Source organism: Schistocerca americana, chromosome 3 (genome assembly GCF_021461395.2).
Source record: "Schistocerca americana isolate TAMUIC-IGC-003095 chromosome 3, iqSchAmer2.1, whole genome shotgun sequence".
Classification (NCBI taxonomy): domain Eukaryota; kingdom Metazoa; phylum Arthropoda; class Insecta; order Orthoptera; family Acrididae; genus Schistocerca; species Schistocerca americana.
The window spans coordinates 649,623,018-649,647,094 of record NC_060121.1 but is presented as its reverse complement, the minus strand read 5'-3'; the positions used below and the strand labels follow the sequence as shown (position 1 = coordinate 649,647,094).

The window sequence follows — 24,077 nt, the reverse complement described above, 5'->3', positions numbered from 1 at the left end:
GCATGGGGCTAAAGGTTAAGCCTTTTGATTGAACAGATGTCTCTGGAGGAGAGAGGGATCTGGATGAGAGGTTTAGGACTGAATTGGGACTGGTGATATGTGGCATTTGACTGTGGTTATAGTTGAGATTTGGTCTGTATGGGGTATGTGCTGGGCTGGGGAGATTGAGTAGGGTGGCTAGGCTAGGTTTGTTGGCTATGAGGGGGGTTTGCTGAAGGTTCTGTTGTGGTTGGTGTTTGTGAGGGATAGGGAGAGGGACCCCACTTCTTAGGTGTTGCACTAGCACTGTGGATAGTTTTTTCAGGTGGTGTGTGGCATGGAACTCAAGTTTGCAGCTAGCTTCTAGGATGATGTCCCTGAGTGTGTTCTCCAAGCAAGGGTTTGAGAGGTGGAGGACTTTGAAGAGAGATAGGAGCTGTTGGGAGTGGTGGTTACATGAAGTAGTGTAGAGATTCAGGACAAGTTGGGTAAGGGCTAAGGATTGAAGGTTCTGGAAGTCCAGGAGAGACTGGTGGAAGGAGGAATTGCACCCGGAGATGGGAACTTTTAAGGCAAGCCCTTTAGGGGTAATTCCAAAGGTTAAGCAGGACCGGAGGAATAGTATGTGGAATTGCAGTTTGGCTATGGTGAATGCGTGTTTCCGGAATGAATGTAAATAATGTGGTATAGGATTAGGGTACATAGTGGGTAACTGGTGGGTAGGGAAATTAAATAACTAAAGTTGAAATAGTAATCATAAGAAGGAATAAAACGCAGAGGGAAGGACGAGAAAGAAAGAAATTAATTGTGTTGGTAATGTTCAATACCAAAGGAAGACCACTAAATAAGAAAAATACGGAAAAAGTTGACCAGACCAAGCAAGTATGTCCAGATCAGGGGAAAAGAACACACGTTGCTCAAAAACAGAGATAGCGAGTGGCGAAAAAAAGATCGCGCGTGCCGCAAAAAAGATCGCGCGTGCCTTAGCCCTTACCCAACTTGTCCTGAATCTCTACACTACTTCATGTAAACAACACTCCCACAGTGCTAGTGCAACACCTAAGAAGTGGGGTCCCTCTCCCTATCCCTCACACACACCAACCGCAACAGAACCTTCAACAAACCCCCCTCATAGCCAACAAACCTAGCCTAGCCACCCTACTCAATCTCCCCATCCCAGCACATACCCCACACAGACCAAATCTCAACTATAACCACAGTCAAATGCCACATATCACCAGTCCCAATTCAGTCCTAAACCTCTCATCCAGATCCCTCTCTCCTCCAGATACATGTGTTCTATCAAAAGGCTTAACCTTTAGCCCCACGCCTAAATTCAACCACACTGCCCTGGTTAAAGATCTCCTCTCATTCACCCGGAACCTCAACTGGAAATATCACTTCACTACCCAAACACAGCCCCCAAATACTAGACCCAGTGTTGAACCCTGTCTAGAACAGTTCCGACTGCCTTCTCAAAGGGATCCTCCTCCCCTCCCCCAAAACCATCCCTTGCAGACATTTCAGGAATTCCTCACATCCAGTGTTGCCTCCCAGTCCTTCTTGAAGAACATCCCGACAACCCCCAACATCACCCCAGCTGAATCCCGTGCCATTAAGGAGTTGAAAATAGACCGCTCTATTGTCATCCTCCCGGCGGATAAAGGCTCCACAACTGTAGTACTTGACCGTGTGGAGTATGTGGCAGAAGGACTGCGTCAACTCTCCGACACCTCAACCTACAAAGCTGTTACCCAGGATCCCATTCCCTCCATCCAGACTGAGCTGAAAAAAATCCTAAAAATCCAAGGTCCCTCACAAGGCCTCACAACGGCTTCCATAGACTTACTCACTCCACCTGAGCCACGCACCCCTACCTTATACCTATTACCCAAAATCCACAAAGAGAACCATCCTGGCCGTCCCATTGTAGCAGGCTTCAAAGCCCCAACCGAACGTATCTCAGCTCTGGTAGACCAGCACCTCCAACCTATCACCCGTAGACTCCCATCCTACATCAAAGACACAAACCACTTCCTAGAACGCCTCAAATCCATTCCCACCCCTCTCCCACCTGAAACCTTTCTTGTCACCATAGATGCTACATCCCTTTACACAAACATCCCACATACCCCTGGTCTCTCTGCCCTTGAGCACTACCTCTCCCAACGCCCACCCGAAGATCATCCAAAAACCTCGTTCCTTATCACACTTACCAACTTCATCCTCACCCATAATTACTTCACTTTTGAAGGCCAGACCTACAAACAAATCAGGGGAACGGCCATGGGAACCAGGATGGCTTTGTCCTATGCCAACCTCTTCATGGGCCGCGTGGAGGAGGCTTTCCTGAAGACCCAACAGCTGCTTCCCCTGGCCTGGTATAGGTTTATAGATGACATCTTTGTGGTCTGGACTCATGGTGAAGAAGCACTCCTTAATTTCCTCCATAACCTCAACTCCTTTTCGAATCTGAATTTCACCTGGTCCTTCTCCAAAACCCAAGCCACCTTCCTGGATGTTGACCTTCATCTTGTTGAAGCTCACATCCACACCTCTGTCCATATCAAACCCACAAACAAACAACAGTACCTTCACTTTGACAGCTGCCGTCCTTTCCACATCAAACGCTCCCTTCCCTACAGCCTAGGTATTCGAGGCAAACGTATCTGCTCCAGTGACGAATCCCTCAACAATTACACCAATAACCTTACCAGTGCTTTCCTCTCCCGCAACTATCCTGCAGACCTTGTCCACAAACAGATTTCCCGAGCAATACATTCCTCCCCGTCCAACAACAATGTTCCTACCCCCAGACCACACAGAAGCATCCCCCTTGTCACCCAATATTATCCTGTCCTCGAAAACATCAACAAATTACTCCGTCAGGGATATGACTTTCTCAAGTCAACCCCTGAAATGAGATCATCCCTTGACAAAATTCTCCCCACACCACCCAGAGTTGCCTTTCGTCGCCCCCCTAACCTCCGTAACATCCTTGTTAAACCCTACAATATTCCCAGACTACCTTCTCTACCCAGCGGTTCCTACCCCTGTAACCGACCTCGCTACAAAACCTGCCCCATGCATCCACCCACAACCACCTACTCCAGCCCCGCTACTGGTAAAACATACACAATTCAAGGCAGGGCCACGTTTGAAACTACACATGTCATTTATCAACTGACATGCCTGCACTGCACAGCCTTTTACATCGGCATGACAACAGCTAAACTGGCTGAGCGCATGAACGGACACAGACGAACTGTCCGCCTGGGAGGTGCCCAATACCCAGTAGCGGAGCATGCCCTCCAGCATAATTCTAGGGACCTAGGAACCTGCTACACTGTATGTGCCATTTGGCTTCTCCCACCCAACACCAGTCCCTCTGAACTGCGGAGATGGGAACTTGCACTCCAACACTTCCTTTCATCCCGCCATCCCCCTGGACTGAACCTACGTTAAACAACCTCACTCCCATTTACTCTTCAGTCTTATCCTCTTTCCCTTTCCTCTTTAGCCATTCACGCATCTTTTCATCCTACATAGTTGTGTTTATCTTTATACTATATACCTCTTTACTTCTGTATGCATCCTCTTTGGTTTGAAGCTGGCACAGTACTTACAGTAGAATATCTTTCGCTTCCCTCTGACAACCATGCCTCCATCCCTGCTACCCTCCCTATTTTCCTTTCCCTGTTGCTTCATAACCTGGGTTGTGAGTAACTGAATCTCCTTTCCCTTCTTCCCTTTCTTTCCCCTCTCTCCTCCCCGATGAAGGAACATTTGTTCTGAAAACTAGGAACGTAAATTTTCGGTTCTGCTTTATGTGCAACTATCGGCTGTACTGAGCTGAAGTAAGTACTGGCCAGCCCCTCTATCTCTTTGTTAGAAAATGTACACACATTCACACAAGCAAAATGCACACACATATAGCCACTGTCTTTGGCTGCTGAGGTCTTAATGGCCAGAGACAGTGTTCATGTGTGGTGTGTGATTTGTACTTCATTGAATGTGTGTGTGTTTTCTACTTTAGAATAAGGCCTTCTGGCTGAAAGCTCAAATGTATAGCAGTCTTTCTGTTGTGCCTGTTTTAAATTAATTGTATTGTATTATCAGTCCACAGTGCCCTTATTGGTTTGTATTGCCGAAACCAGTATTGTTATTCCTTCATTTTATGGCAAAATTTACAAAAAGAAAGAATGAAAATTTTTGGTACAAATGATATATTAGTTACAATTGTTCTACCTCTTATCTGGGCCTGTCACATTACTTTTTCAGGAATTTTTAACTTCTCCCTGGTGTATTATCAGTGAGTCGTATACCAACAAAATACTAGTAGTCTTTGAAGCTGCATTTTGTTACAGGAAGTCGAGGTCGATGAAATGGCAGATAAACATGTTGAACGTGTTTACTGTGGACACTTGCTGCATTTGCAGTGCCTGGTTTCCTACATGAAAACTCCTCCATTTGAAGGTAGGTTTTGCTATTGCTTTATGTACCACGTTCTTAGTAGCAAAGATTGAGTTACTTTAATGTGGGTGTAAATTAAATTTTCCTAGATACATAAGAACTTCATTCAGTTTCCTGTCTGATATAATAACAGCAGGCTTTTGTCTGTAGGAAAGGAAATACCCAGTCATTTCCTGATATGTTCTGTTGCTAAATTTTCATGATTTCTCATTATCGCCTATTTTTATATTGTTAACTGATTTTTTAATATAACACAGAATGTATTTTTGAAATGAAAAGTGCTGTACATACATTGTAGGACGACTTCCTACCCACATACATTGGTACCAGGAGTGGGGAATAGTAGCCCTTGCCAAAATGATCAACCTGACAGCTGCTAAACTGAGTACAGTAATATATTGTAGATGAATCACTAAAGGAGAAATTAGGTTGTAATTGAATAACGAAACATTATAAAATTGCAAACTTATAATTTTTTACAAAGTTGTAAGTGCTCTTTGCCCTACTTACAGTGAGTGTGAAAGTAGTTATGGTATAAGCAACAGATTATTACTTGTACATGAAACAAACTTGAAACATGAAACAAAATGCTAACTGAACATTACTGTTGACAAGTGTTTATTGATGGTCCCTTCTCCATCATTTAACACAGTTATACAATCCTCTCAAGTCTGCATTGCACTGCTTCGATACCATTCACTCATGCAGCAGCACTAGCACATCGTTGGTGTCCCTCAGTGGCTGCCAATCCCCATCTTGTCATTAACTTATGTAACCTTTAGTATGTCCTTTAAATTAACAATATGCCATTCTGCCTTACTTCCACCACAGCAGTCATTATTTATTTATATTATTTATGAATGTTATTCGCAAATTATATAATTTTGTTATTTCTGTTTGTAGACAAAACTTCTAGATTGGCAAAACAAGCAGAGAATCTATTCTTGTTTTGTCAAATAAAATCTGTTATAACTTCAAGTTGAACAAATGTATTTCAAGGAAGACGCAATACATGAAAGTCACAGATCAAGTAAACAGAGTAAGACGTGTGTACACTTTAACAGTCAAATTATAACTGAGTCCAAGTCTAGCGGCTGCTGGCTGGCTGGCCGCTGTTGCTGCATGGCTGGCAGACAGCGCTGCATGTAGAGGACGCACGTAACTGCGAGGCGGCTCTTTGAAAGATCGGCGAGTCACAACGAAATCATTCCTGTATTTTCACTTGAAAAGTCGAAGGATTATTCCAAAAATGGTTCTATTCCCTAATCTGGAAACAGTGAGTTAGCAATGAATCTCAAGAAATGTCACAATGTTGACAATACCATAATGGAATTATTATCCTCAGTTTTTAAAAAAAATTATATCCCTTGTTGTAATAAAGTAATATATTCAAATTAGTTAAATACTACGTACACAGAAGAGCAATTTCAAATTTCTTTTTTCGACTTCACACAAGATTTCATTCATACATTTCATCCAGACATCTATATTTATTATCATAAATACTATAGAAATTTTTTATTCGTAGATGTATCATATAGGTGAAGAGTAGGCAGCAGCCCAAATATCAAAAACAGCACAGACTTCTGGACCCCATGCTTGCCAAATACATGTTTACAAAAGAACTGTGAACCCCCCTGAAGTCTTTTTCTCAACTGTATTAACAGACACACACAATCATATGGCTTACCCTACACCTCTAATGGATTGCTGTAGTACACAAATCAAAAAAAGTTTCGCATCACCCCGGTTCCCAGAACTCCTGAAGATGGACGTTGACTGTGGATATTGTATCATAGACACAGTCCCTTTGACTGTTCAGAGATGTCACTAAACCCGCCCAAAGATGTAAACAACCATGAATGAATAGCACCTATGAGATGGAGAAGGTCCGACAGTAGATCAGTTTCAGTCATTCCACCAGGAAGGAGGTATATGGCTCATGTTATCTGTAGTTCAACCATGCCTAGATGGTCAGTATCGCGATTCGATTGCATCTGCGTTGTTACTTTGTGCCAGGAAGGGTTTTCAACAAGGGAAGTGCGCAGGCGTCTCGGAGTGAACCAAAGCGATGTTGTTTGGACATGCAAGAGATACAGAGAGACAGGAACTGTAGATGACATGCCTTGCCCAGGACACCCTAGGGCTACTACTGCAGTGGATCACCGCTACCTAAGGATTATGGCTCGGAGGAACCCGAACAGCAATGCCACGATGTTGAATAATGCTTTTTGTGCAGCCACAGGATGTCGTATTATGACTCAAACTATTTGCAGTAGGCTCCATGATGCGCAACTTTACTCCCGACGTCCATGGCGAGGTCCATCTTTGCAACCACAACACCATGCAGTGCGGTACAGATGGGCCCAACAATGTGCCGAATGGACCACTCAGGATTGGCATCACGTTCTCTTCACTGATGACTGTCGTATAAGCCTTCAACCAGACAATCGTCGGAGACGTGTTTGGAGGCAACGGTGCCTTCCATGACCACCAGCGGCATATGTTGGCCCCACATAATTCCACCCCAAAACATCAGGGAACCTCCACCTTGCTTCACTCGCTGAACACTTTGTCTAAGGCATTTCCCTGGGGAAAATAGGATAAATATTGAGGAAACACCGAATAGGAACTGTCTTTTGCCCACCCAATAAAACACAAGCATTATTGGTAAGTGTCAAAGATGATCTCGGTTTGCAGAAGGCTGGCATATTCCAGATTCTGTGTCAGTTTGGGAAGACTTATATTGGACAGACAGTGCGCACCAATGAAGATCGTTGCCGAGAACATCAAAGGCACACTTGACTTAGGTACCCCAACAAGTCAGTGGTCGCAGAGCACTGTTTGTCCGAAAATGGACTACCAACATACCAGGGTCTTGGCACAGACATCTAAGTACTGGGACAGTGTCATTAGAGAGGCTATCGAAATTCATACCAGGGACAGACTCAGCAACCAAGATTATGGCTATAACCTCAGCAAGGCATGGGAATGATCATTGCGTCTAATTAAAAAGATGCTCAGCAAAGAAAATGAATGGGCAACCAGGGCGGAATAGGTAATTACACCGTCACCACAGATGCCGACGCCAGCGTCTCAGCGGCTGCTGACACGCGGCTGCAGGCGCGGACTGCAGAGAGAACGCCTTGCAGGGCACACTGCACACTGCCCTCAGGAGCTCAGTTTGTCAGCACACCTGATGATGGCAACATGTCTGATCGCCGAAATATTGTGCACATTTGACACTATGGACCGGCAGTACACCCGTGGACTGTTCGAGCAAATGGCCATCATGTTGTATGATTTCCCACCTTTTTGTCTTGTAATTGCTTTGTACTCTCATGAATTACCTTACTTTTTGAAATAGCTTCCTTACCAGTATTTTCAGGTCATCCAGATCTTCAGCGATTAATGCTACATCATCTGCAAAAGACAGTACATTCATTTTTATTCCTATATTAATCCCCTCCTCTGCTTCACTTGTTGCATCCAGTGCTTCCCGCATTATTACGTTGAGCAAGAGTGATGGTGATGATCCATCGTCTTGTCCGACTCCTATTTTTATGTCAAAAACCTTGGAATATTCTCCATCCATTTCCACTATCTTTTTTGCACCTTCTAGTAATGTGATGGTTGTAAATTTTTTTAGGGAGGTTTTATATCTGTAATTTACAGTTTTTTTTGCATTTTACCAAAGGGTATGATTTGCTTTGCAGGGGGCAAAAAATGTCCAGCTTGCAAACAAAGAATTTACCATGACAAGTGGCGCCTGAGTGACAAACTGGTAGAGGATCGTTGGGCTCATCAGCAAGCAAGAGAAAGGGAGTTGCAGGAAGTTGCAGAGTTCCTTGAATAATGTATGTTTCCTTGTGGAGCTCTGAGACTGAAACAACAAAAAATCAGTGAGGAACATATGTCTTAGTTTACTAAATTAGTGATTTATTGTTTTTGTTTGCTGGGAGAAACTTAATTGTGAAGTAATTATCTGGATGTTATGTGGTAATTTGCATGATGCAAATATTGGCTGTCTTTGAATATCATGTAGAAGAAAATAACATCCACCCAGGGTATCCCATTATTACATTAACTAATATCCTCTATAATAATATATTATCACTTGAATTGTGTTAGTAGACATGTCTGCTGGTTTGCATCAAGACAATTTGCAATTGTGTCCTGTACCACAGAGTTTATATTTATGGTAAGCAATGTGCAGTAAATCAAGTCATATTAATATATTTTTGATGTATGTCTTACATTTATCTGAGACGGTGCTTGAAATCACAGCATTAGCAGATTATTTTGTGTCAAGCAAATTGAATGTAACAAAAATACTATAAGTGTTTTGCGCAATTGTTTGTGATCAGTGTTCAGACTCGCATGCAAGTTACTTTATGAGCTGAGTATTGATTATGAGTTTTACTTTCAACATTGTGATAATTTAAAAAGTGCAACTGCTGGCAAGAAATGTAATGATTGTAAACAGAGTACTCCCTGTTCAAGAAAGTACAAATTGAAGTTTCTAAAACTTGTGTTGGAAGGGAGTTGAAAATATGAAAGAATTCATTGTAGGAGAGATTTATGTAGAACATATGATTCATATAGTAAATGATAGGTCATAAATGTACTGTTACTGTACATTTTGTGCATTCTGAGAGCTATTTGTAATAGCTATATAAGATTTTGTAATCAGATTTCATTGGCTCATTAAAGTTGTGTTCTTCTATCTAAGAACACATAAGACTACACTCTTTACTTCAATGAAGCCTTACTATCAAACGCTGGAAATACAGAAAAAATCCAATTTACTGACACTGGTCCCCAATGAAGAAAGGAGACTGAAAAGTTGTTGACATTTACAGAAAGTATATCCTCTTTCTGGCACCTGTCATAATTCCTATAGTGCTTTTGTATTTCAACTTTTTTCCTTATTTTTAACTCTTTTGGGTATTAATAATACCTATCACTGCACTGTTTCTAGTTTGTCACTGCAATTGTTTTACTACACAGAGTAGTACATATGCTTTCACAGCAATGCATTGAAGGATATATTTCCAAGTTGACTGCAGAGGTGTTTTGTTTGTTATGAAATTGATATTCACGAGAAAAAGATATGTTTTAATTTGTTTCTGTTACTATAATATAAATATATAAATATGTAGTTATGTGCACAAAGTGAGCAAATCAGACTTCACTTTGGGAGATATCTGCAGCAAAGTTGTAAAATTATAATGTTGTAGCTATACTTCTGAAATGTTTTTTATATCAATATTTTATGTTGGTACTCATGAAATATGTATTTTGGCATATAAAAGTATGAAAAAGGTTATTCCTTGGTTGTCATTAGTCAAAGATTGTTAAAATGTCCATTATTTCGTCCACACTGTACTAACATAACTAAGATTATGATGTAAGCACGTGTATTGAAAAACATCAATATTGAGAATGCCACTTATTTTTATTTCAGAAATTAATCTCATTAAGCTGTCCATCACAGAACACTTGAAAATGATCCTATCTAAAAGCAGGACTGCACTTGAAACAACCAACCTTACTGCTGTGTAAATCATTAAGTAATTCAAGATGTACATGACTGATGTAAATTACGCTTCCGATTACTGTGTTGTTTTGATATCAACATTTTTAACCTGTATACATCATTATGTATTTCAAAATAAATTTCTGTCTTACTAATAACTGCACAGATTATCGTTATTTTAATAGTTTAGCAGGTGAACTGATTCTCAGTTGTGTCTTAAAAATTAGAATGTGACAATGTTACTGATTTCCTTGTTGTACCAAAAACTGTGGGGGAATAGTCTGGCCTATGCATATGTCAAAATAAGGGGCTTAGGGGTTTGCAGTAGGCACATAGAAACACTAAACTGTTGAACTGAATGCTGTGACCATGACAGCTGACTTTTATAAGAGCAAGTAAATTAATAACTACTTTTGTTTGGTGGAGGTTTCATTTTTTTTGCTGTCACTGAATGTACACTAGAATCGTGGCCTTTTTGAACATTCTTCCAGTAGTCAAACAGAAGAACAGAGAAAATGTGTAGTTGTGGGTATAAAATCAATCAGTTAAGATCTGTACTGGATAAATAGAAGAGGCTGGAAGAGGCACAAATGAAATACATTTGCACTGTTTTGTTGTTGTCGTCGTCGTCGTCATTATCATCATCATCCATTCTGACCCATGCATACTTCAGTAGTATGTCGGACATAATAAAAGTAAAAATTGTGAAAAACTGTGTTTTATAAATCAGTTATTACACACACACACACACACACACACACACACACACAATGTGTTCTAGACTGAGACATGTGAATATTACAGGTGCTGCGTGTGTTGTGGCTATGGACACGTTTATTTTGCCATAGTTCCCTGGTTTTGTTTAAAAGATATCCATCTCCAAAGAGGATAGATTTATATATGTAAAGATTTTGCAGGCTCATTATTTCCAGCTAAATGAAGTGAGGTCTACATATTTGAAGTTTCTTAAGTTGCAAATAGCTCTGACAGCTTTTTTCTGTATGCTGAAGACTTTTTTTGCCCAAAGATGTAGCCCATACTGAAGTAATGAACTGAAGTATCGCATAATTTATCGGACTCATTGCTGACCCGGTTGCACGTTACTTCCACATAAAGAGTGTAAAAAGCTTTTGGAAGCTTTGTTTCGACAGCTTTCACATGACAATCCCATTTTAAATTTCTTGTAAACATATTCAGTAACTGATTTCAGTAATGTGTTGTTAAGACAAGGCACTTTATGAAATTCTCATAAAAGTCAGCAAAGTCAGGATTCATGAAAATAATTTTCCTCTTTTTTTTGTGGATGAACTGGGCTCACATAACAATTTCAATTCCTCTTCTTTCTTTGTTGTTTCCTATCTTTTCCTTTCTCCTATGTATGTTGTCACTGATTTCTTATTCATTATGCCTTGAAAGACTTCTGAATTTAGTTAATTTATTCTCAGAAATGTTTCTCTATTCCTGTGATTTGTTTCTTTCTAGTTGTTTTCGTCTTTCTGTAATTCATGCTATTGTTGCTTCATTTTTTCAGAGCTACAGTGATATTTATGTTAGTAGCCTGTTCTCTAGTGATGGAAATAACTGAATGAAGACAATCAATTCAGTCAGTTGTAGTAAAACAGTTAACTAATTCAGTTGTAATTTTACATACCAGTTGAGTTATGCATTAATTCTTTTGATTGGAACTGGTCTATGCGAACAATTGAAGGAAAGAAATCGATTCAGTTGATTGCAGTTTTGCGTATCAGTTGCACTATTCATTCATTCATATGAATGATACCAGTGTGCAGGAGTGACCTAATGAGAACAATAGATTCAGTTGGTTTTAGTTTTATATGTCAGTTGGATTATTATTTGTTCATTTCTTTCGAGTCAAACCAGTTTCTCAGGCCAGCCGAGATGCTGAAGTTGGTGGTTGTGTGTGCATGAGGTGTGCTTGCTTGTGTGTATGGATGGTGTACGTTTCTCCTTTGCTGATGAAGGCTGTGACTGAAGGCTTTACGTAAGTGTCTTTTAATTGTGCGAGTTTGCAACTTAATATGTCATCTTTATGGTAAGTAGCTGTCTGTCTTTTCCTACATTGTTGATATTCCTATCTGGAGTTTGTGTTGTTCCATTTGAATCTTAGCCTTTAAACACTTATTCAGCCATTTATTTGTATGGAAGGTAAATATATTGTGCAGAAAATTATGTTACGGGCTACTCATGTACAAATCATACCCATGAACACAAACCTGTTTACATTTTACAGCTTTTGAAAAGTAGCAGCTATAGTATACATGAATTTGAAGATTTGCTGTCCACATTTACATTTTTAAAAATTATTATGATGTTGCTGCAATAATAATAATAATAATAATAATAATAATAAAGAATTACCATGAGTATCGCTGCAGCCAAAAAAAAAAAATTATCAATTCACATATTCGTACTTCAATTTCACAGTTAAGCCTATCTCTGACCATCACTGTAGACAGTCTGCAATCACATTTGCACCTCCCTGGACTGCTGAGAGTGATAGTTGGAGCCACCTGAACACCGACATATCCAGTTATGAGTGGAAATATTCGAGCTTTTTGGCATTGTTGATTGTACTCTTTTACAGCCTGCCATCACTGTTATTGTCACTCCGATATTTGCTTTTTATTGAATGCAAGTAAGTAGTTTTACTTGAGTTTTTCATCCATGTTTATGAATAGGCATTTACGTACTAGTGAACTTTCTATCTGGATCAAAGTGCCAAATACTCGGTCACATGGGAATGGAAGAAATATGACTGGATAAAAAGTTGTCCTCACGATAAATTCAGTGAGAGGCGGAATGAGGAGATGGTAGTAGAAGACGGAATAAATACATTCTTGGGCAGTGCTAGGTTGTCAGCTATATACAGGATGATTCAGGAGAAATGTCGTGTAATTAGTGAGGTGACTCTGCATGTGAAAGTTTATCGAAAAAGACCTATTAACATGTGTCAGATTTTTTGATCATTACAGAACTAGAGCGGGTTGAAGACTACATGCATCATGAATGATTATGGAGGCAAGTGTGAATATTACTTACCGAAATGATGTATAGGCACTGTGGTGGACAGAATAATGGTGAGACAAATGATTGATTCATACTACAAGAGATGTTCAAAAAGTCCCCACCTATCTCAATGCACTTGTCAACGTGCTGGAGAGTGTTTTGTGTTGCACATCGAACATCACCTCGGCGGGCTTTAATGCGGGCAGCAAATTGGTGATGCTACTGCCAAGTTCTTCACGTTATCCATCTTTGTAGCGTACACATCCCCATTTAACCAGCCCCATAGACAGAAGTCTAATGGGGTTTGGTCATGATCTGGCAGGCCAGTTAATGGCTCTACCACAGCCAATCCACTATTGAGGAAATGTGTTATTCAGACCCTGAGATGTTTGTCCGGTACATTGAATTGGTGATCCATCATGTTGCAAATATATTGGCCATCGTTGTTCTAATGCTGTGTCTCCAAAAATGCTGGTATATCTTCTATCAGGAAATGTGTGTGTGCTGTGGCTGTCGTGATTTGACAGGAACACTGGCCCTGTCACTAGGTCAGTGGTCATACCACACCAGAGGTTCACTGAGAACCTAACTTGGAATCTTGTTTCCCTGGTGTCATGTGGATTCTCCTTTTCCCATGTGTGAGACTTGTGGTTGTCCATGATAACATTGCATGTCAGTGTAGCCTTATCTGTAAATAAAGTATACTGTAAGACGTCCCTGTGTACAGCCAACTGTTCACAAAATTTGTCTTTGCCTACTGAGTCACCTGGATGCACATGTAAGGCTGCACATGGAATGAGTACAAGCCCTCAAATGCAACGTATGCTACACTTGCATTTGTGGAATATTGAGCTGATGGCTAATTTGCTGTATACTTTGGTGGGACTCCATTGTACTATTGCAATAATATCTTCCCTTTCCACAACTGACTGGATGGCCTCCTGTTCTGATGTTACATGTACACTGGATAATGTTCCAGATTCATGTAATGCTGGAAATGCCCGGGGAAATACCCTGACGTAGGGGGTTCGTCAATCGAGGAAACTTGTCTGGTATTCTGTCACAGCCACACAGGCACTGCTATTACAGTGCCCACACACAAATAGCATGTCTGCATATTATGTGTGGGTGAACATATGCAGCATGTTGGTATTCACAGACATGATGGACTTTCTCAATTAAACATCACCCAAGCACAACACACACCAACCCATGATAGCACACTGGGTACACTTTCGGCTGTTGCCTTGGTGCGGTGCCACGGTGCTGCCATCTGTTGGAGAACCACTACACCTCTTTTAAGGCCGATTCTGTCCACCACAGGGCCTACCCAGCACTTTGGTAAGTGATACTCACACTTGCATTCATATTCATTCATGGATGTGTGTAGCCTTCAATTTATTCCAGATGCATAATTATCCAAAATCGAACACATGTTCATAGGACTTTTTCACTTTATTTTTACATCTAGAGTCACCTCATAAATTATTTGACATTCCTCCTGACTCCCCCTGCATGTAGAGATAGCTGAGTGCCTAGTGCTGTCCGGCTATTTATTTATTGCAGTCTTCTATTAGCCTATCTACTCCTTCCCCCTCGTCCTCTCCACCTCATCTCTCTGTCCGCCACTTCCACTTTCACCTTCTGTTGATCTCTTCCTGCCCTTCTTCTCCCCCCCCCCCCTCCCCCCCCTGTTTTCTTTGTCTGACTCCTCCTCTTTCCTGTTTTGGACCATCCCCTCCCCCTCTCTCTGTCCATCCCCCCCCCCCCCCCCCCCCCCAGTCTCTGTCCATCGCCTTCTCTCCCTCTGTACCTGTCCATTTCTTCCTCCCCCTTCTTTCTCCATCTTATCACCCACACCCCAATAAGAGGCTAGTTATTCTTAACCGCACAGTATTTCTTTGGAGATCGTAACTAATATGTGTGTGAAATTTTATTGAAATTGTTCCAGAGATTTAGGCTGAACTTTTTACATGTTGCTTTACCCATGCACATACAAGTTGTAGACATTTCACATGTATTTATCATATTTCACATATATTTGTACAAATATTTCACCTGTATCTGTAGCAAATTTCGCTCTGCAGTTTCGTTTTCACAAAGCTCAATGTTTATGATGTCGTATCTCCTGGACAATGTGTTGTACAGTGATATAATTTTGCAGGTACATCCATTGGTACATGTAGCTACCTTCTGCGATATGTGTTGAGAATAGAGTTAGTAGTAGAGAGATAACAAATTTAAACATCCATATGATGTGGCAGGTCTTCACGTATATCAATATTTGACGACATATATCCTGAACTATGTATCCTACAATGACAGATTATTGTAGGTCCCTTCAGTGAGATATGTGAATACAGTCTCCGAATAAAGTTAGTATCAAAGCAGTAATAAATTTAAATGTTATACACGATGCAGAAGTTTTTCATGCATTTCAGTGTTTATGACGTCATATCTCCTGAAATGGTGTCATGCAACAATATAGTTCTGCTGGTACATTCAGTGCATTATTTGAATACTGTCTGCTAAAGGTGTTGAGAATGCAGTTAGTAGTAAAGAAGCAATAAATAATACATCATACTTCATGTGGCAAGTTGTACTGCGTGAACAACGAAAACGTAGTAAGCTATAAAGTTTTTTCCTTTCATAATTTTGTGGGGATTGTCAGTGAGAATAAGTTTCATAACAGATTGATATTACGTATAAATTTGTTGCAAGTCACTAAGTGCTGCATGAATAAAGCATGGGTATCCATGTGTCTTGTGTTATATTTCTTTTTTTAGGTATATATATATATATATATATATATATATATATATATATATATATATATATATATATATATATATATATATATAAAATAGAGGGAAACTTCCACGTGGGAAAAATATGTCTAAAAAGAAAGATGATGAAACTTACCAAACAAAAGCGTTGGCAGGTCGATAGACACACAAACAAACACAAACATACACACAAAATTCTAGCTTTCGCAACCAATGGTTGCCTCGTCAGGAAAGAGGGAAGGAGAAGGAAAGACAAAAGGATATGGGTTTTAAGGGAGAGGGTAAGGAGTCATTCCAATCCCGGGAGCGGAAAGACTTACCTTAGGGGGAAAAAAGGACAGGTATACACTCGCACACACACACATATCCATCCACACATACACAGACACAAGCAGACATTTGTAAAGGCAAAACTCTTTGCCTTTACAAATGTCTGCTTGTGTCTGTGTATGTGTGGATGGATATGTGTGTGTGTGCGAGTGTATACCTGTCCTTTTTTCCCCCTAAGGTAAGTCTTTCCGCTCCCGGGATTGGAATGACTCCTTACCCTCTCCCTTAAAACCCATATCCTTTTGTCTTTCCTTCTCCTTCCCTCTTTCCTGACGAGGCAACCATTGGTTGCGAAAGCTAGAATTTTGTGTGTATGTTTGTGTTTGTTTGTGTGTCTATCGACCTGCCAACGCTTTTGTTTGGTAAGTTTCATCATCTTTCTTTTTAGACATATTTTTCCCACGTGGAAGTTTCCCTCTATTATATTCATATCATTAATTTGAAGCCAACAATCACGTTTGTTATTGTTATCGTTATTGTTATTGTCACTGTTACATTTCGAAGTCTTTTCTGTCGTCTTATTTCCTCCTTCTGTTTTTGCCAACAGTTTCACTTTCTATTCACCTTCTCCCTTTTTTACCGTAATCCAGTATACAATTTTATCCCGTCGATATACACTCAATAATACGTAATAATACGTAAATCACTTCGAAACCATAACCAAAAAAATTTTTTTTCCCGCTTTGCTGCTATAAAATCCACCGTTTCCAGTCCACAAACAGTTCCTTTTAGCTATTAAACAACCCTTTCGGCAGTTTTAATAACTTTTGCTTTATTTCCATTTCCGTTTTTCTCACATCACCGATCATTTTTGCCCAAACTCTTTGCCTTTACAAATGTCTGCTTGTGTCTGTGTATGTGTGGATGGATATGTGTGTGTGTGCGAGTGTATACCTGTCCTTTTTTCCCCCTAAGGTAAGTCTTTCCGCTCCCGGGATTGGAATGACTCCTTACCCTCTCCCTTAAAACCCATATCCTTTTGTCTTTCCTTCTCCTTCCCTCTTTCCTGACGAGGCAACCATTGGTTGCGAAAGCTAGAATTTTGTGTGTATGTTTGTGTTTGTTTGTGTGTCTATCGACCTGCCAACGCTTTTGTTTGGTAAGTTTCATCATCTTTCTTTTTAGACATATATATATATATATATATATATATATATATATATATATATATGGTAGCCAATGTGTTAATTCAGGGTACAAGGTATCTCAATTCCAAATTTCATCCAAATCTGCCACTATATTTTAAAAATGAAAACACTTTATTGATATTTTGCAAATTTTTGCTGAACTTCAGAATAGATTTCCTTTTTGATACTATTGTCATGTCCAGTCAATCAACAGCAGAGAATTCAGTTAATATTAATGCTCTTGTCTATGCTTACATGGGCTATACTCTGTTATTGCATAAGGTCAATTATCTGTGACCTCGCATCAAGCCAAAAAGAATAAAAAACAAGTTTCTTATTACATTAAAAGCTGGTCTACCCATCTCCTAATCAGTTCAGCAACTAGTAGTTTTGTGTTTCTTAAAATCAGCTGTCTCTAGAATCATAGTTTAATGAAACAGTTTATTTCAGGAAATGTTCAAGTACTGCAAGGCATATTCATAGGGACCACATCATAATGTGTCATAATTTAACATCAAAATCTAGAAGGATCCTACTAGATTTATTAAACTCCCTTCTTCAACCAGTACTTACAAGGATCAGTTGACTATGTTAGCAGGTATCTATATGGTGTGATGAATGGATATTGTAACTATACAATAGAAATAGTTCAGAATATGACTGTCGAATTAAAGTTTTGGTAATTTTGCGATTATAATGTGGTGATCATAATGACCTGTAGACATAATTACTCAGAATAATACAGTGTATGATATTTACATTTGAAATTCAGAATACCAGTATTCTTGACATTAACAATACTCAGACACTGTGCATAAATTAATTAATTAATTAATTACTGGGAGTTCAATTATGCTAATATTTACATTGCACTGAAGTATTAAACAGTTCTGATTGGTGCACAAGTTATGAGATATGCGTGAAATGGAAAATACTCCTTTGTTTACTCAACTTTTGACTTGAATTTTTACATACCCGATAGATCATTATGTAAATTGCAATCACTGAGTTATTTTGATGAATAATTATCATGTAAGTGTAGACTGAAACACAAGCTTCCTTGTTTGTGAACAAAGCTGAGTATGGATCAGGTTGTATATAAACTACAATATCAGTCACTTCATAATAGTGTGTTTTGGTTTACCACATTACAATATCCATTATATACACACATATGAGAATTGTTGAGAGTATCAATTTGTATATTACACTTGCTACATGCTAAGACTTGGCATCATGCCAGTTTCTGGATACTAAATGAGATTGCTTTGGAGGTTTAGTTTTGTGTTTGTCACCAGAGTTGGTAGTATTGTGTAACACAATCTAGAAAAAAAGACGTAGTGTAACCAGAATGAAAGAATGCTAGAAGACAGACTCTGAAGGCAACTAAGTATTCCATCCCACTACCACAGGACTCTCTGTGAAGTATTGCCTGTCCACAATGTTGGTCTTCCTTACCATCACCTCTAAAATTGGATTTGATTCTCAGCTATTGAAAAACTTCATCTTAAAAACTACATCACCTTGTCGTCCTCCACTTCCCATGTTCCAAATCTAAGAACATCTTCAACAACAAAGATAAACCCATTCTAACAAATACTTAGAAATATTAATTTATAACATCTACTGAATTTTCTGTTGGTGCTTGCCAGAACGTGATGATAATATTAAAAAGGGAAATACTTCCTAGCGTTCTGCAATATTATATTTATTTTGTCATGAACCGGCTTTCAGCTTCTCAGGCCATCTTCAGGTGACAACTGTGTTTGCGACAGCCGGTTCGTGAGAAATAAATATAACTTTGCAGAACATTAGGAAGTGTTTTGCCTTTTAATAAGATTAAAAAATATCTATATAATACATCTTGTTCTGTCTGCTCTCTTTACAGGCATTCTAATTTAGGCCACCCTGTTCACTGCAGTAAAAGCTCTCCTTCCCTGCTACTTCATTCATTTCAATTTTTTGTAAAGAAACATGCAGTAAGGATAATAAGTTGTGTCCACTCTAGAACCGCTTATATCAGCTACCTTGGTTGGAACTAAACAGTAACAGTAACATTCATAAATACGACACCTGAAAGAGAAATGATTTATACCAGCCATAGCGGGGCGTAGACAGGAGTGAGGTATTCAGCCACACAAATCTTTGACGAACTATTCAGTGATGTAAAGAATTGAGCAGATAAGAAAATTAAGCTCAAACACAAATTGAAATCATAGCTCGGGAATTTCTGCTTCCCCACTGAAGAGAGAGAGAGAGAGAGAGAGAGAGAGAGAGAGAGAGTTTAATTGAGGAGGAAACAACTTGAAAGTAGTGGAGTGTAAATTGTGCAAGAGAAAAAACTATTACAAAAATAAGTGGTCAACATGATGCCAGAGTTTCTAATGGCAAAACATACTGTAATAATGTAATTGACTCATTCTATATTATAGCGAGAAGTCACACTTATGATCCATTGAAAATAGAAGTAAGTGACTGACTGACTCATGCTACTTAGAATGTTTGTCAGTACATTATATATAACCCATCTGCCCACCATGCACAACATGGTATGTACTTATCAACACCTTGCTGTACTAGATTCCATATAGCTTTTAGATGTAAACTACTTACTGCTGTTAGAAACTATTCTTTTTGATTTGTTAATTTATTTGAAATTTTGAAATAATGATCTATAAGAAGGCAGTGTCTTTGACAGTTGCACTTTTTAGCTTGTCAATTGCTACCTGACGGGCCTTACCTTCTAGGCCTTTTTATGCATTTTTCCTGGCGAAGAGGACTTTGTTGAGTCATGCTAACAATGCTCGAAGTAGGGAGCAAGCGGAATCAACAGTGATTTTGGAATCAGAAGTAGGGTCGGCAGTGTTAACACCTGGTGATAGAGTCACGGGGAAATGGACACATGAAAGTTAATTCGGGGAGTAATGAACAGTCCATATGAAGAGGCATATTATTGTATATAGAGGTTAATTAGAAGGTGTGAATTGCAGAACCTTTAACATTGAACAGAAGTAAATTTATTGCATCACATGTCTTGTTATGCAATTTCTGAATTATATCTGTGTGAATGAGAAGGGTGTGGTTAGGTGTAGTCTGTCATTTGAAGATTAAGAAATCGAGTCAGTGGACGGTGTAATTTATTGCAGAGGATCCTTGACATCACTAGTTATAAATTTTGTGTTGCAGTTGATTACAGACACATGGCAGGCAGACTTATGTGTTCTGCTATCAAGCCCCTTCACAAAAAAGAAGGTAAAAAATGGTAAAGAATTATCAGACCAGCTCATTGCCAGTATTCTTTTTTTAATAGCAGTTTATACACAACAAAATCTATAAAAATTTAGTACAGAAATATATAGTCATTTGGACTGTCAGCTGCACAGGTTGCATTTACCATGACAGATGATATACTCAAATCAGTAAATCAACAATTAATAACATTGGGAATATTTTGTGAACCAAGATATCTTCATGCAAAATTGCAAAATTTAAAATGTTCTGGAATAATAGGTACTGTAGGTTCATGGTTTGTATCTTATCTGAGCAAGAGAAAGCACAGTATACTAATTCCATGTCAATCACATAAAGAGAGGCACTCAGAATGTGATGCAGACTTGGTGTATCGCAGGGTTGTTTCTTGGGTCATCTGTTGTTCCTCTTATAGATAAATGATCTTCCTTTTGCAATGTCAGAAGAAGCAAAACTTGCTCCTTTTGCAGATGATACAACTACAGGAATAGAAGTACTAGAATCCTCTTACAGATAAGGCTGCTGCTGAAATATTTGAAACCATCAACAGATGGTTCAAGGCTAAATGAATGCACAAGCCTGCATTTTTTAGATTTTTGACAAATGATTTCTCCAAAACTGGTGTTCTGGAATCAACAGTGATTCTAAAATTTACTTGCATTTTATTCTATCACATCAGAGTTTTTCAAAAAATAGATGTAAGCACAAACATTAAAATAAAATTTCAATGCAGTTCTATATTATTATTGTAATTGTTCTATTTTTATGCATATTCTAAAATAATATAAGCAGTTCTCTTAACAGCATTATGAGTTCTCTGTTGCACTTAATTTTCAAACTTTTTCTTTTCTGTTTTCCTCACAGAACCTTCATCTTTACTGTTCCTCTTCAAAATCTAGTAACAGTTGCCCATTCCATCTTCTGTGGTATCTCTTCTCTATCTCCTTAATGCCTTGGTGGAAGTGTTCTCTTTGTTATAATGTACCAGATTTTCTCAGAAGTATTCAGTATTGAAGTGCAGCAAGTGGACATTCATATTACAACTCACCTATAAGTGTAATACAAAAATTATGGCCCCCTTAAGAAAAAAATAATTACATGAAAAACTAGGCAATAAATACAGCAATGTTTGAACCTTTTTTTGACATAATCGCCACATGTCATTTCGTGAGATCAACTTTTGTAACTGTGTTGTAAATATCTGCCACCTGGGAACAGAAATAGCGAGTGACAGTTGTCTTCAACTTATCACCATGTGAAAATTCTGACCGGTGCATAGGATTTCTTGAGGGACAACAAACGACAGGGAGCAATATCGGGACTGTATGGCGAATGATCAAACAGCTCCCTGCCTAACTTCTTCAGAAAAGTTGTGCACTGAGCCACATGTGGGTGAGCATTGTCATGGAAGAGTGCAACACCTGACTTGAGCTTTCTCTGCCTCTTGTTTTGAATAGCCTGTCGGCACAATTTCTGTGGTATTCACAATAATGGTCTTCACCTCTGGGCAGGAAGGCAATGAGCAGAATGCTTGTCCAGTCCCAGAACACCATGCGTATCACTTTTCGCATTGATCGTATCTGTTTGAACTTCATCTTGAGCAGAGGTCCACTGTGATACCAATGCATCAACTGCTGCTTGATTTCCTGGGTAAGCTTAGTAACCCACGTCTCATTACTCATTACAGTCCTGTTGAGGAATTTGTTGCCATTCTCATGGTATCGCTGCAGAAATCCCAATGCTGCTCTTATCAATGTATGAAAAGATAGATTGCTACTTACCGTTAATTTGCACACAGGCACAATTAAAGGATATTGACACAAAGTTTTCAGCCACAGCCTTCACCAGCAGAAGGAAAACAGAAAAACACACACCATTCATAAACACAAGCAAGTACACAAGATGTGCATGTGACCATCAAATGCAGCAACTCAGCCTAGAACTGTGCCTGTCTGCAACTCAATGTGTCTTCTTTAATGTAAGTAGCAATCCATCTTTTCCTATATTTTTGATCTCCTTATGTAGATTTTACATTATTTCACAATGCTGCTCTTAAGTGATTCATGTTGTGTTTGAGTCTAAGGTTTTTCAGCACCCACTTTTTTGAACAGCAGGTGCTTAGTGACACTCCAAGCAAGGAGGATTTTGATATCTGTGGAAAATGGATGATGAGATCCATAATCGGAGAGGGACAGTTCCCCATAATGTGCTGCTGCACCAGCTCCACGATGTTGTCATTGATGAGGGACTGTCGCCTATGGCCCTCTTCAATACGGAGACTTTGGATCATTGCCTAAACAAGCAATGCAACGCGTGTTTGCCAATACACCTGATACAGCTCATGATTAATTTTGATTGGCACTATCTTTGTGTGTTAAGAAACTTTATAACAGACTCAACCTCACAGCTAGCAGGAGAAAGAACAAGTGTCTCATTTTGTGCAACTACTGCAACACATCTAACAACAGAAAGTCTTGTCCTGTTGTCGTAGTATTGTTAAATTATAGTGCTGTTGTGCATGAACTACATTTTCAGCCAAATCTTCTTCTTCTTCCTCCTCAGCACTTCAGCCCGTGATGAGTCTTGGCCTCCTCAACAGTATGGCTCCATACATCTCTGTTTTCTGCTCTTCTCTTCCATCCTCAGATCTCCATCTTGGTAAGGCCAGACAATGCATTGTCCAGCCCTCTAGTTCTTGCTCAGCCCTTTCTCCTCGTGGAGTACAATCTGCCTTTCATTATTAATTTGAGCGCCTTATCATCTGCCATTCTCTCTGTATGTCCTAATCAGAAATTTCTTAGAGATGTAATAAATTTTACTTTATATTTTCCTTCTGCAATATGCTGTATTTTGTGATTGTACATAACTCTCCAACACAGTGCCTCTCTCACAAGCTTATAAATTCTTATCAGGATCTTTCTTTCAAAGTGTTCTTAGATTGTTCATATCTGCTTCTGTCGTTGTCCACATTTCTGACCCATATGTGACAACTGGTTGTACCAGGGGATAGTAGACTCTTAAGAATTCATAAATACCCATAAGTTTGCATAACAGCTCTAGTTCCTGCTTGTTTTCTTTCTCTAATACATTGTGTCATGTTGTTATTGCCAGTTGAGAGGTCACCCGATAATGGAAGCAGTTGACAGCTTAACATTTACTAGAGGTCTTCAGGTCATGTAATGTTCTGCCATAGAATTGGATTTTAACATGTATTTTGTCTTGTGTCAGTAAATCCTATTTTTGCTCTTTCTGCTTCCTTTATTTTGTATAATTCTTTAAGGATATTTACATCTCTTGTCACAATTGCAGTCTCACCTGCACCTCCCATATCTGACTAGATTTCTTTGATATCAACCCTCTCTTGTGTGTTTTTTATGTCAGACTACGTAATGTTAAGTTTAACAGGACAGCGGATAGCATTACCCTTCACTTGATCTGTAAAGTTTATGCTCCTGGTAATTTTATTGTTCATCTTTACCTTTGGCTTTGTGTCCTTCATTGTTAATGCAACTAACCTTCGTAGCTTGTCACACATGTCCAATTTTTTTTTGTGCTTTCTACAATGAT

At 39.2% G+C, this 24,077-nt stretch overlaps 1 protein-coding gene across 3 annotated transcripts in view; it reads left to right on the top strand.

The window, feature by feature from the left end:
• LOC124605417 overlaps nucleotides 1–10,149 on the top strand; it is a 103,213-nt gene extending 93,064 nt beyond the window's left edge. Inside the window, exons 6-8 of one of the 3 annotated variants that reach the window (XM_047137072.1) lie at nucleotides 4,347–4,455; nucleotides 8,169–8,309; nucleotides 9,920–10,149. In XM_047137072.1, coding sequence (XP_046993028.1) covers nucleotides 4,347–4,455; nucleotides 8,169–8,308 — 249 coding nt within the window. In that variant the 3' untranslated portion in view covers nucleotide 8,309; nucleotides 9,920–10,149. Of the gene's footprint in view, nucleotides 1–4,346; nucleotides 4,456–8,168 lie in introns of all 3 variants that reach the window. The other 2 variants (XM_047137071.1, XM_047137069.1) reach the window with 2 other exon arrangements.
• Nucleotides 10,150–24,077: the final 13,928 nt, after the last annotated feature.